The 16,995-nt window shown below is 41.2% G+C and overlaps 1 protein-coding gene across 2 annotated transcripts; it reads right to left on the reverse strand.

Moving 5' to 3' along the window:
* Positions 1 to 1,486: 1,486 nt before the first annotated feature.
* LOC116929691 lies at positions 1,487 to 16,367 on the reverse strand. Of its 2 annotated transcripts, none has more exons than XM_032937015.2 (11): positions 15,749 to 16,367; positions 10,640 to 10,754; positions 9,046 to 9,197; positions 8,155 to 8,267; positions 6,558 to 6,670; positions 5,369 to 5,450; positions 4,283 to 4,413; positions 3,923 to 4,063; positions 3,244 to 3,460; positions 2,744 to 3,031; positions 1,487 to 2,509 (listed from the first exon to the last, which is right to left on the reverse strand). In XM_032937015.2, exons 1-11 carry the CDS (start codon positions 15,806 to 15,808, stop codon positions 2,491 to 2,493), a joined length of 1,431 nt encoding a protein of 476 aa, XP_032792906.1. In that variant the 5' UTR covers positions 15,809 to 16,367; the 3' UTR covers positions 1,487 to 2,490. The 2 variants fall into 2 exon arrangements, with proteins under 2 accessions (XP_032792906.1, XP_032792915.1); XM_032937024.2 differs by lacking the exon at positions 15,749 to 16,367 and adding an exon at positions 11,456 to 11,650.
* Positions 16,368 to 16,995: the final 628 nt, after the last annotated feature.

Below are 16,995 nucleotides of genomic sequence, written 5' to 3' on the forward strand. Positions count from 1 at the left end.
CGACGTCCTTTCGTCTCTTTGTTTACTGATGGGACTAAATGCGCGTTGCATTCGTTTTATTCGAATTGTGACGAACCAAAACGACTTGAAAAAAAAAAGAATGAAAATAAATAGTTCCGTGGGGGGGTTCGTGACAGCTCAAAGCGGAAACCAGATAATATGTAGAGAAACAGCGCGGATGCCGGCAAGGATGAACAAAGTATGCCTTGACCCCAATCCGCCAAAGCGTGTATGTGTTTGCTATATAAATGACTGAACGTTAGCAAGACAAGGTTATTCAAAACAAGTCTCTGATTTATGGCAGTCGCGGGACGCTCACGGACACGTTTCACGTCGTAGACTCATCATCAATTGATTCACCGGAGTTTGGTCCCAGACACGTGGGAATTTCTAATGACGAATCGGGACCTATACCATGGTTTAAACAAATGGATAAAACAGCCCTTTAATGAAATTCAGTTTGCCACATTTCAACGCGAATTTTGTTAACGAACTGTAACCCATTTGTAAAGGCACAATAGGATAATGTACTACATCCTCTCAACGCCATTTGACTACAATAGATAGTCTACCCGTCAAAGCTCAGACACGTTTTTTTATTCGATTTTAAAAAATAAAATTTAAGTATTTTTTTTTTAGTTTATTGTGCGTACAAGCGACCTTAATAACAAACGTGGTGAAAAGTAGGAAACATTGAACTCATTCAACTGTTTTAGCGTGCTCTAGTGGTGTATGCGACGACGTGCATGAAGCCTCACGCATTCCGTCGGGAGGAAAGAAGTAAATTTGAATGCCATCTAGCGGCTTCGGTAGCTTATCCCGATGTTTATTGCTATGCCTTTGAAAAAGAAAATCATGTCAGGAAAGGAAAAGAAAGAAATATGCAGCGAATAAAAGAGAGAAGGAGAGACGAGTATTTTGCACAATATTTATTCAGGCAGAAGAAAATAACTAAAAGAAAAAAAAAGAAATAAAAGAAAAACACTTTTTTTTCCACCTATCTTTTTTTTTTTTTACAGGCCAAATAAAAGAAAAGACAGGGCCGGAAAGAAAAAAAGAAAGAATTCCCTCTCTCTGTCGTCTCTTTCGTGACTGCGGTTATTACATTTCCCTCCTCGGGAAAAAGATCAGACGGCCGCAGTTTTTCTCTTATTTCTTTTTTGTTTCTTTCCCATTTCACGGTCACCGCCCGCAGCGATGCCGCCGTACATATATTTTTTTTTTGTTCTTCTGTTTCTTGAATAAAGAAGAACGACCCAGCCAACGAGAATATTCCCCCCTCCCCCTCCTTGATGTTCTTGGATGTTGAACTCTCGGCAGTTCAATTCCTCCGTTTTCTCTTCTTCCGCCTTTTTTTTTTTCCCTTTACCCCTTCAGCGACCGCTGTTTACATGCGCGAAAAAAAAAAAGCAACGCTCCAAATCACGCGGGCGGAACGAGAAAAAAGGCTACAAATGACAAATAATAAATCAACACAAGAAAAACATTTTTGGGGGTTATGTACACGGTTTTATTTATTATTAATCATTTCATGAAAACACGCGTGATGTAACATCATTAGAATTATAACATGCTTTATGTGCCTTTTGTTTTTTGTTTTTTTTTTACACGCACTGACATACACACATACGCCAATACAATCAAGAAATATGTTGTCGTGAGAATGATGCGGGCAGCCAATAATGAAACAATAGTTTTTTTAAAAAAGGGGGAGAAAATTGCACAATAGCACCCAAGAAACAAGTGCTTGAAATGTAATTGCGTGATTTCTTGTTAGCCAAAATCCGCGAGTAGTTAAGTTCAGCACGATATACCGTGGGCGAGTTTGGTATCCACACTAGCAGTACACACAATAACGAAACTTGTTCGGCAAACAACAATGGATGTTAGTGGAAATGCATCATTTGTTTTTAGTTATTAATATAATTTTTTTTGTGTTATGTTTATCAATGATTTTATCTTAAGTGTTCCTGTCAAAGTCTTAAATGTTTTGGTTTTTAAGAAAACAAACAATCAAAAAGACACGCACGGTAGAAACAACAAAAATAATAGATATCTATATGACGGATCGAACGGAGGTGATGGCGGCCCAAATACATAAAGCCATTATTATTAGAATTAGATCAACTCGTTTCGTTTTCCCCCCATGAATGCGTAAATGTCTTTTATAATGTTTTACTATGGCCTTGTCTTCACAAAATAAAAAGGGAAAAACAAAACAAAAAAAGAACAAGTTTTCTCTGCTTCTTCCTCTTCATTCAACCATTCTTCTTTCGTCTTTGAATTTTTCTTCTTCTTTCCGTCTCCGCCTTCTTCATTCTATGTGTCTCTGGCTGGTATTCCACTCTCTCGTAGGGAGGCGACCTTTAACCCCCGCAAGTCACGCAAGTTACACAAGTCCCGCAGCAGCGACTCAAGGGTGGAAAAAATATGTACAGTTGTTGTTCCTCCTCTCTTCCAGCAGCTCTTTGTCTCCCGCCATCATCATCATCAATGCACTCGAGTCCCGCTTTAGAAGCAAACAAAAAACAAAAAAACACACACACAACATGAAAATAAAGAGAAAAGAAACAAAAAATAAGCAAAAATCTTAAGATATCAAACAGTATAATCATATGCACAGAATACGTCGAGAGGGACGGAGATAAAATTTCAAAAAAAAGAGGGGAAAAAAGAAGCGGAAAATAATGGAAGTCTAGAAAAACAAAAGGGAAAGAAAAAAAAAAAGATAATAATAATTTACTTGGCTGAGTAGTGCGAGCCAGAGATGGAACCTGGTCCGGGACCGTGATGGACGTCGCCGTTTCCGTTTCGCGGATCACGCCGTTGTTGAGTGGCTGTATGATTCTGATGGCCGTTCTGCTGTCGTTGGCCGTGATGAACTCCGTTGGCCCCTGGCGCCGAATAGCGGCTTCCGGGCCTTGAATGGACGATGGCGTAATGATCGCTATTGGTCGAATAGGAGCGGGTCGAGTTCATGGTTGAACCAGCCGAGATGTAGCCTGGTTTGCTCACGCCGTTCAGAGAGTACCTAATGAATACAGTCAACAAATCATTTCGATTAGTCCGTTAGAGTCGTCTCGTTAGTCGACGCCTCCGGCCCAGACCAGGAGGTAACCTATAGACTTTTAAGCCCCACGTCTTCTCAACTGTATTTATGTACAGTATACAGGTAAGTGTTATAGTATTTAGTGTCTGTTTAGTTAACACACAACCCCCCCACACACACACACAGACACATACCGTGATCCGTATTGCGATCCATGCCAGGAGCGATAAGGGTCATACTCTTCTATGATGCTGGGCTCTTTTTCGATGACTTCGGTCTTGGAACAAGAGCAGGTCATGGCCGAGCAGAGGAACACGTTGATGATGAGCATAATCAGGAAGAGGATGCCGAAAGCGATGCACAAATAGAGCAGCCACAGCGGTTGAATACCCGAACAAGTAGCCACTGCAACTAGACGGTGGTATATAAACAATACGTTCGTATAATAATCCAAGGGAAATCACAGTAGAGAAAGAAAGAAAACAAAAGAATAATGCAATGTGAACAAGAAAAAAAAAAAAGCGCACACGGGAACAAGAAAGAACACGATGCCATCATCAAGTATTTCTCTTTTTGGTTGTTTGGGCTTATTTGCTTTAGTCTTGTTCTCTTGCCAAATGCTCCAAGCATATCATGTTCTCTAGTCTTTTCTTTCAACTACGTCCTGATTGTTGGATATGAGCATTGTCCTAACGGACCGTGTGAATTTTCCTTTTTTGTTTGTTCATCTCTCATTCCACTTGTTGCTATAACAAAAACGACCATTTCAAAACTGTTGGGGACAACGTTAGCCGTGCACGTTGCAACGTCTGACAAGAGTGTAGTGAAATTGAAAAAAAAAAAAGAAAAGAAAATGAGGATGACGAAAATTACGTGGGGCAGCTCCCGGATCGACGACGTAGACACTGTAGGAGGCCATCAGACTCCCCTCCGAGTCGGGTACATCGCGGCCAATGGCTCGACCCTGGGCGAAAGGAGTGATGTCGTCGTCACAGAATGCTTCGCCGCACCCGCCTGCCCACGGAATTCAAAAAGATTCATTAGTTGTTTATGTTCACTCTTGTCTTGTCAATAGTGAAAAAGAACAATACGGCCACTCTGATGGTAGTTGGGTTTTTAAAAAAAATAATAAAAAAAGATATATGGCTAGTTTCCTCTCGAGACAAGAGGTTGGTAACTTGCATTAACCAAACAGCAGACGGTACAAACTAGCGTGACTTTGTGTGTACGCACCTTTGCAGACGAGGATGTCGCATTGAATGTTGACGACATTGTATTCGGCGAAACGGTACATCGGGATTTCAGCCTCGGCGTAACCTTTGTTGTCATAGACGAAATTTGTGGCGATCTTCTTCTCTGGGCACCTAATGAAAAACAATTTCGCGTTTTAGAATCCATCAGACGAAGCGGATACACAATAATGAGGCAAAGAATGGGGCAAAGATTATGTTGTTTTTCGTCCGGCTAATCCATCATCCGACAACGCTCTCTCTGCTCTTTCTCCTTCACCGTAAGCACAAAGGAATACACCCAACAAATGCAAATTCAGTCGTGCTTGCGCTACGACGGACAAAAGAATTCACCTTGACCAGCTTCTTTTTTTTTTTTCTTTCTCAAAAATGAATTTTTGAGTGTGTTATTTTATGCTAATACATGTAGTCGATGAGGTGCTGCCTGTGTGTTGTTTATACACGTCGTAGACGAACAGGAAGTCATATTATGGCCAAATGCCAGAGAGCATCAGCAGTAGATTTCGTGCCGTCATCATCCTGAAAAAAACATTCTTCTTCTCTTTTTTTTCCCCCATCTCATTCCCAACCCATAAAGCCATCAATGTCTAGAAATATATACACATGTATCCTTGCCTGGGAAAATAATACTTATTGCTATTCTATGAGATATTCTTTTTGCAAATAAGCAAATGCCCTTCCCTTCAAATATGCTAATAATGAATCGCAAAATATTACTTTGCGAAGCATTTATCGATGGCCGTCTATAATTTATTCACAAACATTGGCAAAGGTCATCGGAGCCAAGCTTTGGAAAACTAAAAAGCGCAGAATCTACGTTCTTGATTTCAATCAACATAAATATGCCTCGACACGCTTAATAAAAGTTAATTGAATTTCTCGAGCGGAAAACGTTCGTCTCCCACAACAGCCACACACGCACCAAAACATGATTAAATAGATGAACAATTTTTTTTTTACCTGACGTGAAATATCAAAGAAGAAGAAGAAGAAAAAAAAAATGAGTATTGAGTTCCGTAACAGTTAACGACATCGTTTCATTTTGAGCTTATTTCTTTTTATAACTTACCCTCGTTTATCGAACAATGGAATAACGCTGCTGTTGGGGCCGCCGTAGGTGAAGCACGAAGATGGTCGGAATCCGTAAAAACCTTTTTGGTAAAATAAAAAAAAAATTTGAAAAAAAAAAGAAGACGATAGAAACGAGGTCGTAAATAACTTGGACTGGTAAGGTCTCTTTTCATTCTCTTGTGTAATGAACATTGAGGTCGTCGATTCGTTTCCCTCTAGTTTATTTATTTTTTCTTCTTCTTTCTTATATAGATGCACAGTAGACATAGTAAACTGAGCTATATATCGGGCAGCTGTTGAACGAGCAACGCTCGGAATGAAGCCGCCAGAGGAATGTGTTACCAACAAGGCGAGGAGGCCAACAGTCATAACCATCGTCATTTAGTTTATGTTCCAAAAAGGAAGAACGAGCTAGGGAAAACACAGCTTTTCCGTTTTCCCTTTTTCATTTTCGTTCTCTCCCCTTGTTCGCCTTGATTTTTCATGGTCTTCTTCAAGGTTACCTAGACACTGCTGGACCAATACCTAATTTAGCTATTCAGATGTTACACCTTGCTGGAAACTCCCGAAAAAGGAATATATGTAAAATGCGCCCTCTAAACTCTCTCTCTCTTCTGCTCATCCCACCCTCCTGTGAAATAGGTGTGTGTAAACTATGCGTAAGGTATTTCGAAATCAGTTGTTTTTGTTCTTTTCGTTTTGTCTTTGTTGCTTTTCTTTTTTATCTTTTTCCAAACAAGTTTTTTTTTTCTCCCGAAAACGATGGCCGCTGTTCACGCAGATACAAGAGTTTCGTGACCAGAAACGTCTGCATGCCAGCTCTCCGTCAACATCGTTTGCATACGAAATTTCAAGAGTGAGAAGAAGAGGAAGAAAGAAAAAAAAAAAGAGAGAAGAAGAATTTTAACAGCGCGAAACGGATCAAATGGATGGACCGTGAAAGAAAGACGAAGAAGTAAAGAAAAGTTTTGAATTGCTGGAGGAAAAAATGCCACCCCTTCCCTCTCAAAGTGAAGCGGATGTAACGATGACGAAAGAAAACATTTTCACGTGTTCTTTGGCTTGTTTGCTGTCCTTACATTCTGGAAGGCGAGCTGAAACATTCTGAACTCAGACAAATCCCAGCCAAAATAACGAAGATTTTTGAAGAAACAAAACAAAAACTAAGAAAAATAAATAAAACTTACTGTCAAGATTATTAACGCCAACTCGGAGCTTGTATTTGCGGCCGTAGACAGCTTCGGTGACCCGCTTGTTATCCTCGCTGTAAAGTCTCATGTAAGCGTCGGCCGTTTCGTTCCTATATTTTGGCGTGTGTGACAATATAAAAAAAAGATGGGAAAACGAAGAAAACAATCATTAATAACCACATTCCGGTCGTTTGAAAAGACATTACAAGTATCTTTTCCTTCAGGAAAACAACAAACAGCAGCATCCCAGCGATGCCAACAGTCGGCAAAGGGTGGTGGCCGCGCGCCCGTTGCAATCGCAACAGGCAATCCGTTTCCCGTGAACGGTGCATAATGAACCATTTCCAAAGAGGTCTAACGACTCACCCCCCTCTTGACCCGACCCTTCCCTTAATGGCAAGACGAAACGGAATGTGACTCGTAACTCTTCTTTTATTTTATTATATTTTTTTCTCATTTTCTGTTTTCCTACACGCTTCTTCTTTTTTCCCCCTTTTCTTCTTTTCTTTTTTAAAAACCTCGTGAATCGTTTTCCTGCTAGATTAAGACGATACATGCGTTTTCAGTGGCCGCTGGCCGCAGACGCCGCCGCCGCTCATTTTCTCGTATTACGGAATTTGTTTTCAATTGATTCACGAGACCGGTGATTAGGTCAGGCTTTAATAACAACACGCTAGCAAATCACAATGCGTAAGAGAAGCGCTAATTGGTAGGTAAGCAACTTGGCCAAAATGCGCTTTCGGCGCTGCCTTTGTGAGTCGTTGATGTGTTTTCTTCTTTTTCATCTGTTCTCTTCGTTTATTTTTCGGGAAAAAAAAACGAAACATTTCGCAACGTGTTTGGAAAGATCGTCGTGACGGGTTGATAATATCTCCCGGTCGTGTCGTGCTGGCCCCTAGCGGAGACCTTCAACCAAATCGTCCAATAAAGAATCCGTCCGCGTCTCGCAAGAAAGTGTACGTACAATACAAGTAGAAAGGAAACGCAAAACAGCACACATTTCTATGTTATCGTACTTCCCCTCCCACCCCCTTTTTTTTTTTTGCGTTTCCGTAGCCTATACACAATCGAAAATTGTGTACCGCCAAAAAAGATCAAAAACTCCCTTCCGGAGAGCAAGCGACAAACAATTAATGATAACTCGGCCAATCGTAAAGTCCTTCGGTTAATTCTTGCTAAGGATGACACAGTCCATCGTGACAGGATTTCACGCTAAAAAAGAACTGGAATTATTGGCTAAAAGAGTCACGTATTTTGTGCTCGTGCAGTGAAGGATTCGGAAGCTGACTGGGCAACAAAATATGGCCGCCGCCGCTCAGTGACGTCACAATGAGTGAAAGTTTCCCCGATAAATCGAGCGTGAGATTCCAAAACATTTGCATAAATGACATCAGCCGTGAAAGAATGCTGACTGCTCTTATCGCGCCATTCACGCCCACTCAAATTCGCACACCAGCGTAAATACGTTCTCGCAACGGGAGGGAGTGGGAGACCAAAAACATAAAAGTTTTTTTTCTTTCTTTTCTCGTTGGTATGGTAATGAAAGAGATTCGGGATACAAGCATCTGAACACTGAAATTGCGAAAGTACTGACCTTGAATTGCGGAAGGCAGACCGGCCGCAAGTAATGACGTAATATTTGTCATCGCCCAACTCCAGCGTCCGGTGGAAACGAACGGCAATGGGGACCGATCGTTCGCTGGTCCGCTGAAAAACAACAAACAAATGAAATAAAAAAATGTGAAAAAAAAGAAAACCAGGGACAAATCTGCTGGAAAATTAGGCAAAAAAATCTAAACGAATCGCCCTTCATCATCTTTGCAAATCTCATTATGTCCAATGATGGATAGATCTAAAGACGGATTGAGAGGGGGTACTCTTTTGACAGTTCAAAGTCATTCATTCCCCGAAGGTTCTCTTTTTTCTATTCCAGCAATAGTATTTTAATCGCTTCAAGGTGAGTACGTACCTACACACACATACAAGTAACACCCACCCACCCATTGCTCTGCCTCGTCCACAACGCACGGTACACTGGGCGAATGTGCAAAGTTATCCATCCGGAAACGAAGGTTTATATATTTATATAATGCAAGACAATGGACCTCACTTGTAGTGCCATCTTTTCCCTATTCAGCAAAGAGTGAACACACGAACACACACACACACACACACACGGGATAGAATGAAAAGTAAAGAGACTACTAGGACAGAGCGCCCTCCAGGCGTTGCGCATCGCCCGGACGGGCAGAACCGGTCATCCGTTCATGCCAAACCACCATCTTTAAATAAATATTTCCCACTTTCTTTTCTCGTTTTAGATTTCAGGTCCTTTTCCGTTCTTTCTTTTTTCCATTCCCACGGCATGTGTGTGTGTTGTACCCAGTCATAATGCATGTCTCTATCAGGGAGAATGTCATTGGGCTGGCCAACAGGCAAGACAACAAAAGAGGACAAGGAAAATAGGTAGGCGGGTGAAACTCACGTCATTGATGTAGACACCGCAGAAATCCGTGTCGTTTTGTCTGGCCAGCATGTTGATGCGTAAACTGGCCGTCGTGTTGCTGTCGCCGTATACCGTGCACGCCGGACTTCGCTTGCAATCGCCTCTCGCCCGATCACACACGTGCATCACGCCTGTAAAAGAGAAACAAAAACAACAACACAAATGTGTGATAATTAAAGAGACACCGCAATAACAGTCACGAGTGTTACAATCATTCATTTCATAGAGACACGATTATATTCCCCAGCTTTTGCTTCATTTTTATACGCGTTGGAAAGACGAATTTGCAGTTTTCTCTTTTGTACAAGGCTAACTAATGAATCCCAACCACAGACGTACGTGTGAGGAGAATTCACGATATATCTATCATTCTGTTGGCTGCGTGTCGGATCGATTGAAAGACCGATAAAGGACATTTGGTGTGTGTGTGTGTCTGTGTATATGATTTTCGACTAGAAATTCTCACGCTGTGTACACAGTACAGGTACAAGTTATGCTATTGCGGAAGGACAATAAAAATGTTGCACGCTCTATTTCGAAAAAAAAAATAAAATAAAATAAGCCCGAAACGGAATTGTTTTTAAAATTACACACGCTTCGTACAAAACAAATGTGCAACACATGTTCTACCTTCGTTATTTTGTTGTTTTGTTCTCCCTCCTCATCCGCCTTTTACCAATAACACGGCTCAGAGAAAAGCGTAACAGCACTTCACTGCTTGCGCATTGCGTGGTTGTTTTTGTATTTCATGTTATTACCGATCATTGTGGGAGGGGCCGTACGTGATTGCCTGACTAACGAAAAACAATGGAAAAATATCGCAGTCATATTTATGTGTTGTCTATACACCATAGCGCCTGACCCCGAGCCGCCCCCTTTTTTTCACCAATATGAATTTTATAAGAAAATAATAATCTTGAACACACCCACCTGACGTAATCATAAGAAAATAGAATTCGATCAAACCATACACGCCTTGATTCATCATTCGAATAACTGCCTTTAAAGAAAAAATCATTCCGCAAGAAAAGCAAAGAATATGGATACTAAATCGGTTTTTTTCTTGTCGGAATGTAATAATGGAAAGAGGCCACCTTGAATCACGAACCCCTCGTGATATGTAATACGTTTTCACGATGATGAGTGGCAAAGGAAGGGAAACCAGTTTCAGACTTTTTTCAAAAAGGGCCGAAAGGAGATCACACGATTCTCGTGTAACCCCATTCGCTAGCGTTTGTTTTTTGCTTTGGCTACACGTGATTCATTCCCGCAAGAGGAATCTTTGGCATACGCGCGCGTTCGTTGAACTAACATTGAATATTTATCTTTTGGACAAAGCATTTCAAATAGGAAAATGCGTAGAGAGGAAGAATTTTTTTTAAAATGGACTTTGTCAACTGTCAAATTCGCTTTCCGTGTTCAACAATCAATGTAGAATTTGTTTATCACGAATTCTTTCGGGAGCTGCGTATTCTGTGAAGGAAGCTCTCCCGCCCCAAAAAATAAATGTACATCCGAAATGGATATTGCTTGTAAATAAAAAGTGCGTGTGTAGCAGTGATGAAAATGTTACCTTGGAAGGCTTGTTTGGTTTCCACTTTGATGGTCATCAGTCCACCCTGGCAACTGGCCGTGACCGACGGGAGAAATTCGGCATCGACGGGACTCGCTAGTTGACTATCTGCCATCTATTTGTGGTTTCATGGTACACAAAAGAAAAGAGAAATATTAAAATCAATAAATGTTTATAACTAACGAGTTATTTTCAGGTCAGAAAATCAGACCTAACCCACAAGATAGCATCACGCTGTATAAAAAGAATTCCTGCTTGTGCCCATGTTGGAAAATCATTTCGGAATACACCCCAAGAACGAAGAAAAACAGCCAAAATGAATCACGTTTTTTTAAGGTCTTCGAGTCAGAAGAAAAGTAATAAAATTTTCAGAGAAAGAATTGGAAAGCGAAGGCCGTTTGCGTTAGTCGACAAGACACCAATCGCCTTAAATGGTTGGATGCCAACGGCGCTGAAAGTGAACGATGCCTTTAAAAGGGCGTACTGTCGACCGTGCCCGGCCATCCGAAGGCCATCACTGATCTTTCCCCATCGTTTTTGGGAGGGTGAGATGATGCTGCACGTTGCCTTGTGTTGTTGCTCAACTGACCGATTTCCCATATGCAGAACAAAAATATACAACCTAAAAAATGGTTTCCCCTTGAGCTTTTGTTGGGTAGACAATCGAATAGGAAAAAAAGATGACAGTTGAAGAGAAAACAGAAGATTTTTGGATTTTTTTCAGCAATTGAGTGTCCGCAGTCTTGACGTTATTCGAATTTCGCCGAACACATATGGTAAAAGAAAGGATAAAATGAGATGAACTATAAAATAAACCTGTTTTAAATTCCATGTGAAAATGCCTTTGTGTGTCGACATTTAGTTTCTCGCTCTTCCGACTGCTGTCGGCTTTCCAGCACACGTTGTTTTTAACTGTATTTGACAAATGAATTCTTTTGGTTGAAAAAAACACGACGATATTCGCCAAACCAAGCATCTCAGATTCTTTCGGGTCAATTTTGAATAACAAATAACTGACATGGAATGAACTCAGCCCGTAGCAATTATTATTGTTATTGCCATTCTTTTTGTTTTCGGCTTTCCTCCTCGGGTTGCCTTTTCCAACATCAGGTTTCACCGATGGCAATAAAGTTTAACAGCTCACCAGAGTCAAACAGGTTTCTGCTTATTTCTTTATACTTGGAATGTGACGAACAATGTCTTTGTCTTCCTAATGTTACGCTGAGGTAGAATTTACACTAGTCGAGATTATAAACCTTAGCGAAAAGCACCGAAACAATTGACTGAAATTTGTTTCATCGGCTGGCACCATGCTGCTTAAGTACAACATTGCGACATCGCATTAATTTCGATTCTTTTTAAAATAATTTTTATGAATAATCAACGTAAGCTTTTTTCTTTTCTTTTTAAAGGTATTATTCATTTTTTCCTTTAGGTAATTCTCAACATAAACTCATTAGGAGAACCTTAAAAAATAAGTAAAAAAACGCAGGTTTCGCGGGTTGTGAACGTCATTTGTGTGGGGACGTGTGTGTCAGCTTGACGTCCATCTGCCATCTTTTCTCGACTGGCCAACGAGGTTAAAACGGCCATTTTCAAAATGGTGGAACTGCTGGCTGGCAAATTAGTTGTTTCCATGCTATCTTAAGTGGGTATTTACTGAGTGTTTACCAGCAGTTTCTGTCTCTTCACAACTAGAAAATTTACGACCTAAAAGGTATTTATCTTTTTTTTTTGTCTCTTTCCCTTCCATCGTACCCTCGCCACTTCTGTAGAGAGAGAGGGTGGAGAATATCGTGTTGCGTGCTGGTGTTGACCAAATTCACTTTGGTGGGTTCTTGGTAGAAAGCGAAGAAAAAGAGAACCGATTTACCATGTTCAGTTCATTTACCTCAAGTCAGATAATAATCGAGCGACAAGAACCACTAGAAATAATGGAGAGTAGGCAAGGAGAAAAAAAAAAAAAAAAAGATGAAACAAAAACATTTTCCAGGAAAAGGCAAGAAAAAAAGTGCAAGAAGAATAGACATCAAGAGGCCAATTAGCCCGTGACGAAGTCGATTATCTATGTCCTTTGTTCTTTCTCTATCTATCTATTGCTGCTTTGTTCAATTCTTATTGTTGAAGCTCCAAAAATCGGGAATGTGATCATGTCGCGTTGTTATGCGGTTAAATGCAGGACAAACCTCATGATCGTTATCATTAAAAAGGTTGTAGATCGACGTCCAGAAGCGGGTACTTTTAAGTGTATACACACACAACAATATCACACCACAACGTACAGTAATGTGAAAGCTAGTGAGGTGAAAGACACTAAAACTCCACAGAAAAAACGTTCATTTTGCTTTTGTTTAATCTTAAGTTTTTTTTTTTTCTAGGTTGTCCTTTACGACAGGTTGTTGTGGCTCTCCTATACAGGCCTAAAGTTTTTCTTTTGTGCCGACCTTGGAAACCGTACAGCAGGTAGCAGCAGGTATACACTTAATCCATTTCAAGATATAATCACATCATTCGAGCGCATTCTTTGCCTGTTGCGCAGATACCCTTCTCTGCCGTAACTGCTGTGTGGTTATCCCTTCAAGAGATTTCCATTAGCAAGAGCTTGCTGAGGCCTCCACTATACCTCCGGTCTTTGTTTCCCTATTCGTTGGCATGGGGAGAAACTGTCAAAACCTCAAAAGGAAGAAAAACAAACAAACAAAGTAGCTCTACAAGAATTGTTTGTTTTGCTCAGTGAATCGACAGGTCCTAGTTTCGAATCGACAAATAGTGCAGCTATGCCTCGTGGAGCTCCAGGCAAAAGACGACAAGGCAGAACAGAAAGGTAAGAATGTAGGTAGCCTCAATCTAACGTCCCTTTCTTAGCCGGAAGGACTGAATCGGCAATCTAAGTCACACATACAGATAGATGTAAGGTATAGCACTGTAAGATTCTTTTTTGTTTGTTTGTTTGTTATTATGCATGGACGGCTACGATGCCAGCAAGTCTCGTGCGGGAAGTGAAAGCAGCTATTTGTTATCAGAGAGCACGTACACACGACATGCCGTATACAGCGTGGCAGCACTAGATGGAAGACATGTCTAGATGGCGACGTAGTGTGCGCAGCAACAAAACACAGCAGACAGGTTAGACGGATAGGTAGTGAAGTACTTGGAAACGAACGAACGAGAAAAGAGAGAATTTCTCTTGAATTTTTGTTGTTTTCTCTTCTCCTTTTATTCTTCCCTTCGTTGTCTTCGTCGGCCCTTTCCAAATTGGGCACCATGTCAGATCAGAGAGAAATTCATGTCAGGATGGCCCGCTTTCACCAAAACGATGGACGATCCATTCCAGCTCAACAGGTGAAAACTGACCCGCCGTTAGCCATTATTGTTTCTCGGCCAAAAGAAGAAAAAAAAATCAAGAAAAACGTATCGTTCCACTGCTGTTGTGCTATTCCCTTTGCAAACGGGTCTGCGGTCCCTTAAACAATGCGTACCCCTCTTGTTTTATCTTCGCTATTGACATGATGGCTTTTACGAGGGTCTTCTGCTGTCTACCTTCTTTTTTCGTGTTTAGCGCTTAGACTAGGTAACGGGGCCAGTGAACGTCCAAAACTAGGGAGAGAGCGTGATATCGGGACTGATCCTTTTTTTGTCGTTTGTTTGTTTTTCTTTTTTTTTTTTTTGTACCGGTGGTATTTGGAAGAGAAAGATTTTCGGGGCCCGCATCCGGACAATCATTGAGCGCTCGCCCGGCTCTTAAACGCCGAACCATGTGCCCCGTTGTAGCGTCCGGAAGAGGGCGTCGTCCGCGTGTGTTCAGGCTCAGCGCAGATAGCAAAGTTACACGACACAAATCAAAGGCAGGGAAATAACAAACCCAATAGAGAGACTACATACAACTATGTAATGTATGTATATAGTACACTGAGCCGCTTGTATGCTGGCCTCGTCCGAACTAGACTCCATGGTTTATTTTTTTGTTTGTTTTCCCCCATTTCTGTATCCATCTATCAGTTCATATCAATTATTTTTTTCCGAGTCCTTCTTTTGTTGTTGTTTTTTTTTTTCGGTACGTTATTCAGAGCCTCCCCGCCAAATCAAAAACGATTTGTTTTTTCCAAATCGGCGAACACGGTCACTCACAAAGAAAGAAAAAAAACAAATGTCGAACTTTTGAAATTAGTGGAAGTATTTCAATTGCTAAGAGTTTGTTTTCTACGTTATTGTCTTTTTCTTGATTTTCCACTTTTGGTTCGTTGGAGCTATTCAGGTCGAAGAAGGCCATTGGTTTTTGAGATTTTGATGTAATAGTTTGGAAAAAAAAAAAAACAAGGACAACTCTGAAACCCGCTTTGCAAGCTTTGACCATCCCCATGCACCTGGTTTATTTATTTTTGGTTTTTCTGCCTTATTGCTGCTGTTGTGCCAACTCCCTTCCAACTTAAATTTTTTCTTCTGCCCCCTTCCTCTTCTGAAAGAGAAAAAAAAAACAAACAGGGGAGGGGTTTAGAAAGAAATAAACGAGGAATGGCAAGAAATAGAAGAAGCTTAACTGTAGAAAGTCTTCTCAGTGGCGGCGACTTGAAGCGTGACGGCGCGCACCTGCCGCTCTTTTACCTTGCGCCACCTCAAATTTCTTTTTTTTTCTTCTCCCCTTCATTATTATTGCTACTTTACTAAATAGTTAAACTATTTTTGTTGCCGTTTTTTTTTTTTTTTTTGCCCTCTCCCCTAGAGTTGAAAACAAATCCATTCAGCTTTATTTATCGTTACGCTTTTCTCACACTTTTAAATGAGAATTCCATCTCGACTCAAATTCTTGTTTTCGCATAGGTTTTCTGGCTTGGCTGCTTGATTTTCCAACCGTGTCCCTGTGTGATGTAGGGCTCTTCAATAAATTTCCAATGATATGGAACACTAAATTCTGGAATAAATCCGTTCGAGTTTCCCTCGAAACCCGCCCAAAAAATGAAATGCGTGAAGTGAAAGAAAGAAGAACCGAAACCAAAAGAGAAAATGGAGAGGAAAGGAAAAGAAATGACAAGAAATGACAACACACGGGTCGTAACGAGCTGATGGCGGATATTCGTGGCGTCATCACAGACGACGTAGCTACACACTCACCTGAATGATGGCTGTCAACAGCAAGGAGATAATCCACAGGTAGTTTGACTTCGTCGCCATTTCTCTTTTTGTGTGTTTTGTTTGTGTTGGGTATTTTTCTTTTTTTGTATGGATGTTTTCTTTTTTTCTTTTTTTTTATATCGTGCCAGTATACAGCAGCCGACACGTTGTTCCTCTTTCTCTCAGATGAAAACTCACTGATGGATAACGCTTGCTCAGTAATATTATTTTTGTTGTTGCGCAACGCACGCGCGCCCACGTTGATCTACTATTCCCGGTAAAACCACTTGTATCGTACACTCACGCCAATTCAAATGGAACGTGAATCACTGTCGAAGCGCTACAACGATCCTCTAGCGATGGCGTTGAATGGTTGCACAAGATGTCGGATTAAAAGCAACAGTTGAACGAGTCTTGCGCAGGGGCTTGATTGAGTCGTGCCAGGTAAATGAAAGCTGACTTGTGAGCTCAGCGAACCAAAAACTGAATAATAGCTAACTGAACCACAGAAAAAAAAAGTAACAAACTTCCTTTTAATTTATTATTATTATTTTTTCACTCGCCTCCGCTTTCTCTCTGCTTCTCCCACTCGGGCGTACTGACGACTGGACCGGGCCGGCGCCCGCTACAACCAGGTATATACGCCGGATTTTTAAAATAACCACTCCTCCCTCTTCCCCCTCTCTTTCCTCTCTCTCTCTCTTAGGTGTATGCCCCGCGGGTGTTGAAACCAAGTGGAAGAAGAAGAAGAAGAAGAGGAACGGTGCGAAAGAGAACACGGAGAAGAAGAAGAAAAAGCTTGGCAAAAAGCCGAAAGCTCGACGCGCAAAGGGAGTGAGGAAAGCTTGGTTGGTTGCTAGTCAGATAGGTGGAGTAAAGGTGTATACCGACATACCTGCTAATCGAAAAAGCACCGCCCACTTCTTCCGGGCGCGGCGCGCGGGTGGTCGCGGATTCAAAACCGGCCCGACACGCTTCCCGATTATCCCGGCGTATTCTCTCGCAGTCCATGAACTGCCTCGCTATCGTATGTGAGTGTTATTTTAAAAAAGAAAAAAAAAAAAGAGAAATGATTCACTACCACACCATCTAGCGAACCGTTGATCCAACTTTGTCAAGAAGGCATAATGGAAGAAGTTGTCGCTCAAGTTTTTCCCTTGCGTACGTCTGCAATTCAGGATGGTAAAGCTGGTTAATTTCATTTGCTTCACAATGAAAACTTCCATCACATTGTTCATTTCGTCTCA

The sequence above is a fragment of the Daphnia magna genome, linkage group LG1 (genome assembly GCF_020631705.1).
Source record: "Daphnia magna isolate NIES linkage group LG1, ASM2063170v1.1, whole genome shotgun sequence".
NCBI classification, from domain to species: Eukaryota; Metazoa; Arthropoda; class Branchiopoda; order Diplostraca; family Daphniidae; genus Daphnia; species Daphnia magna.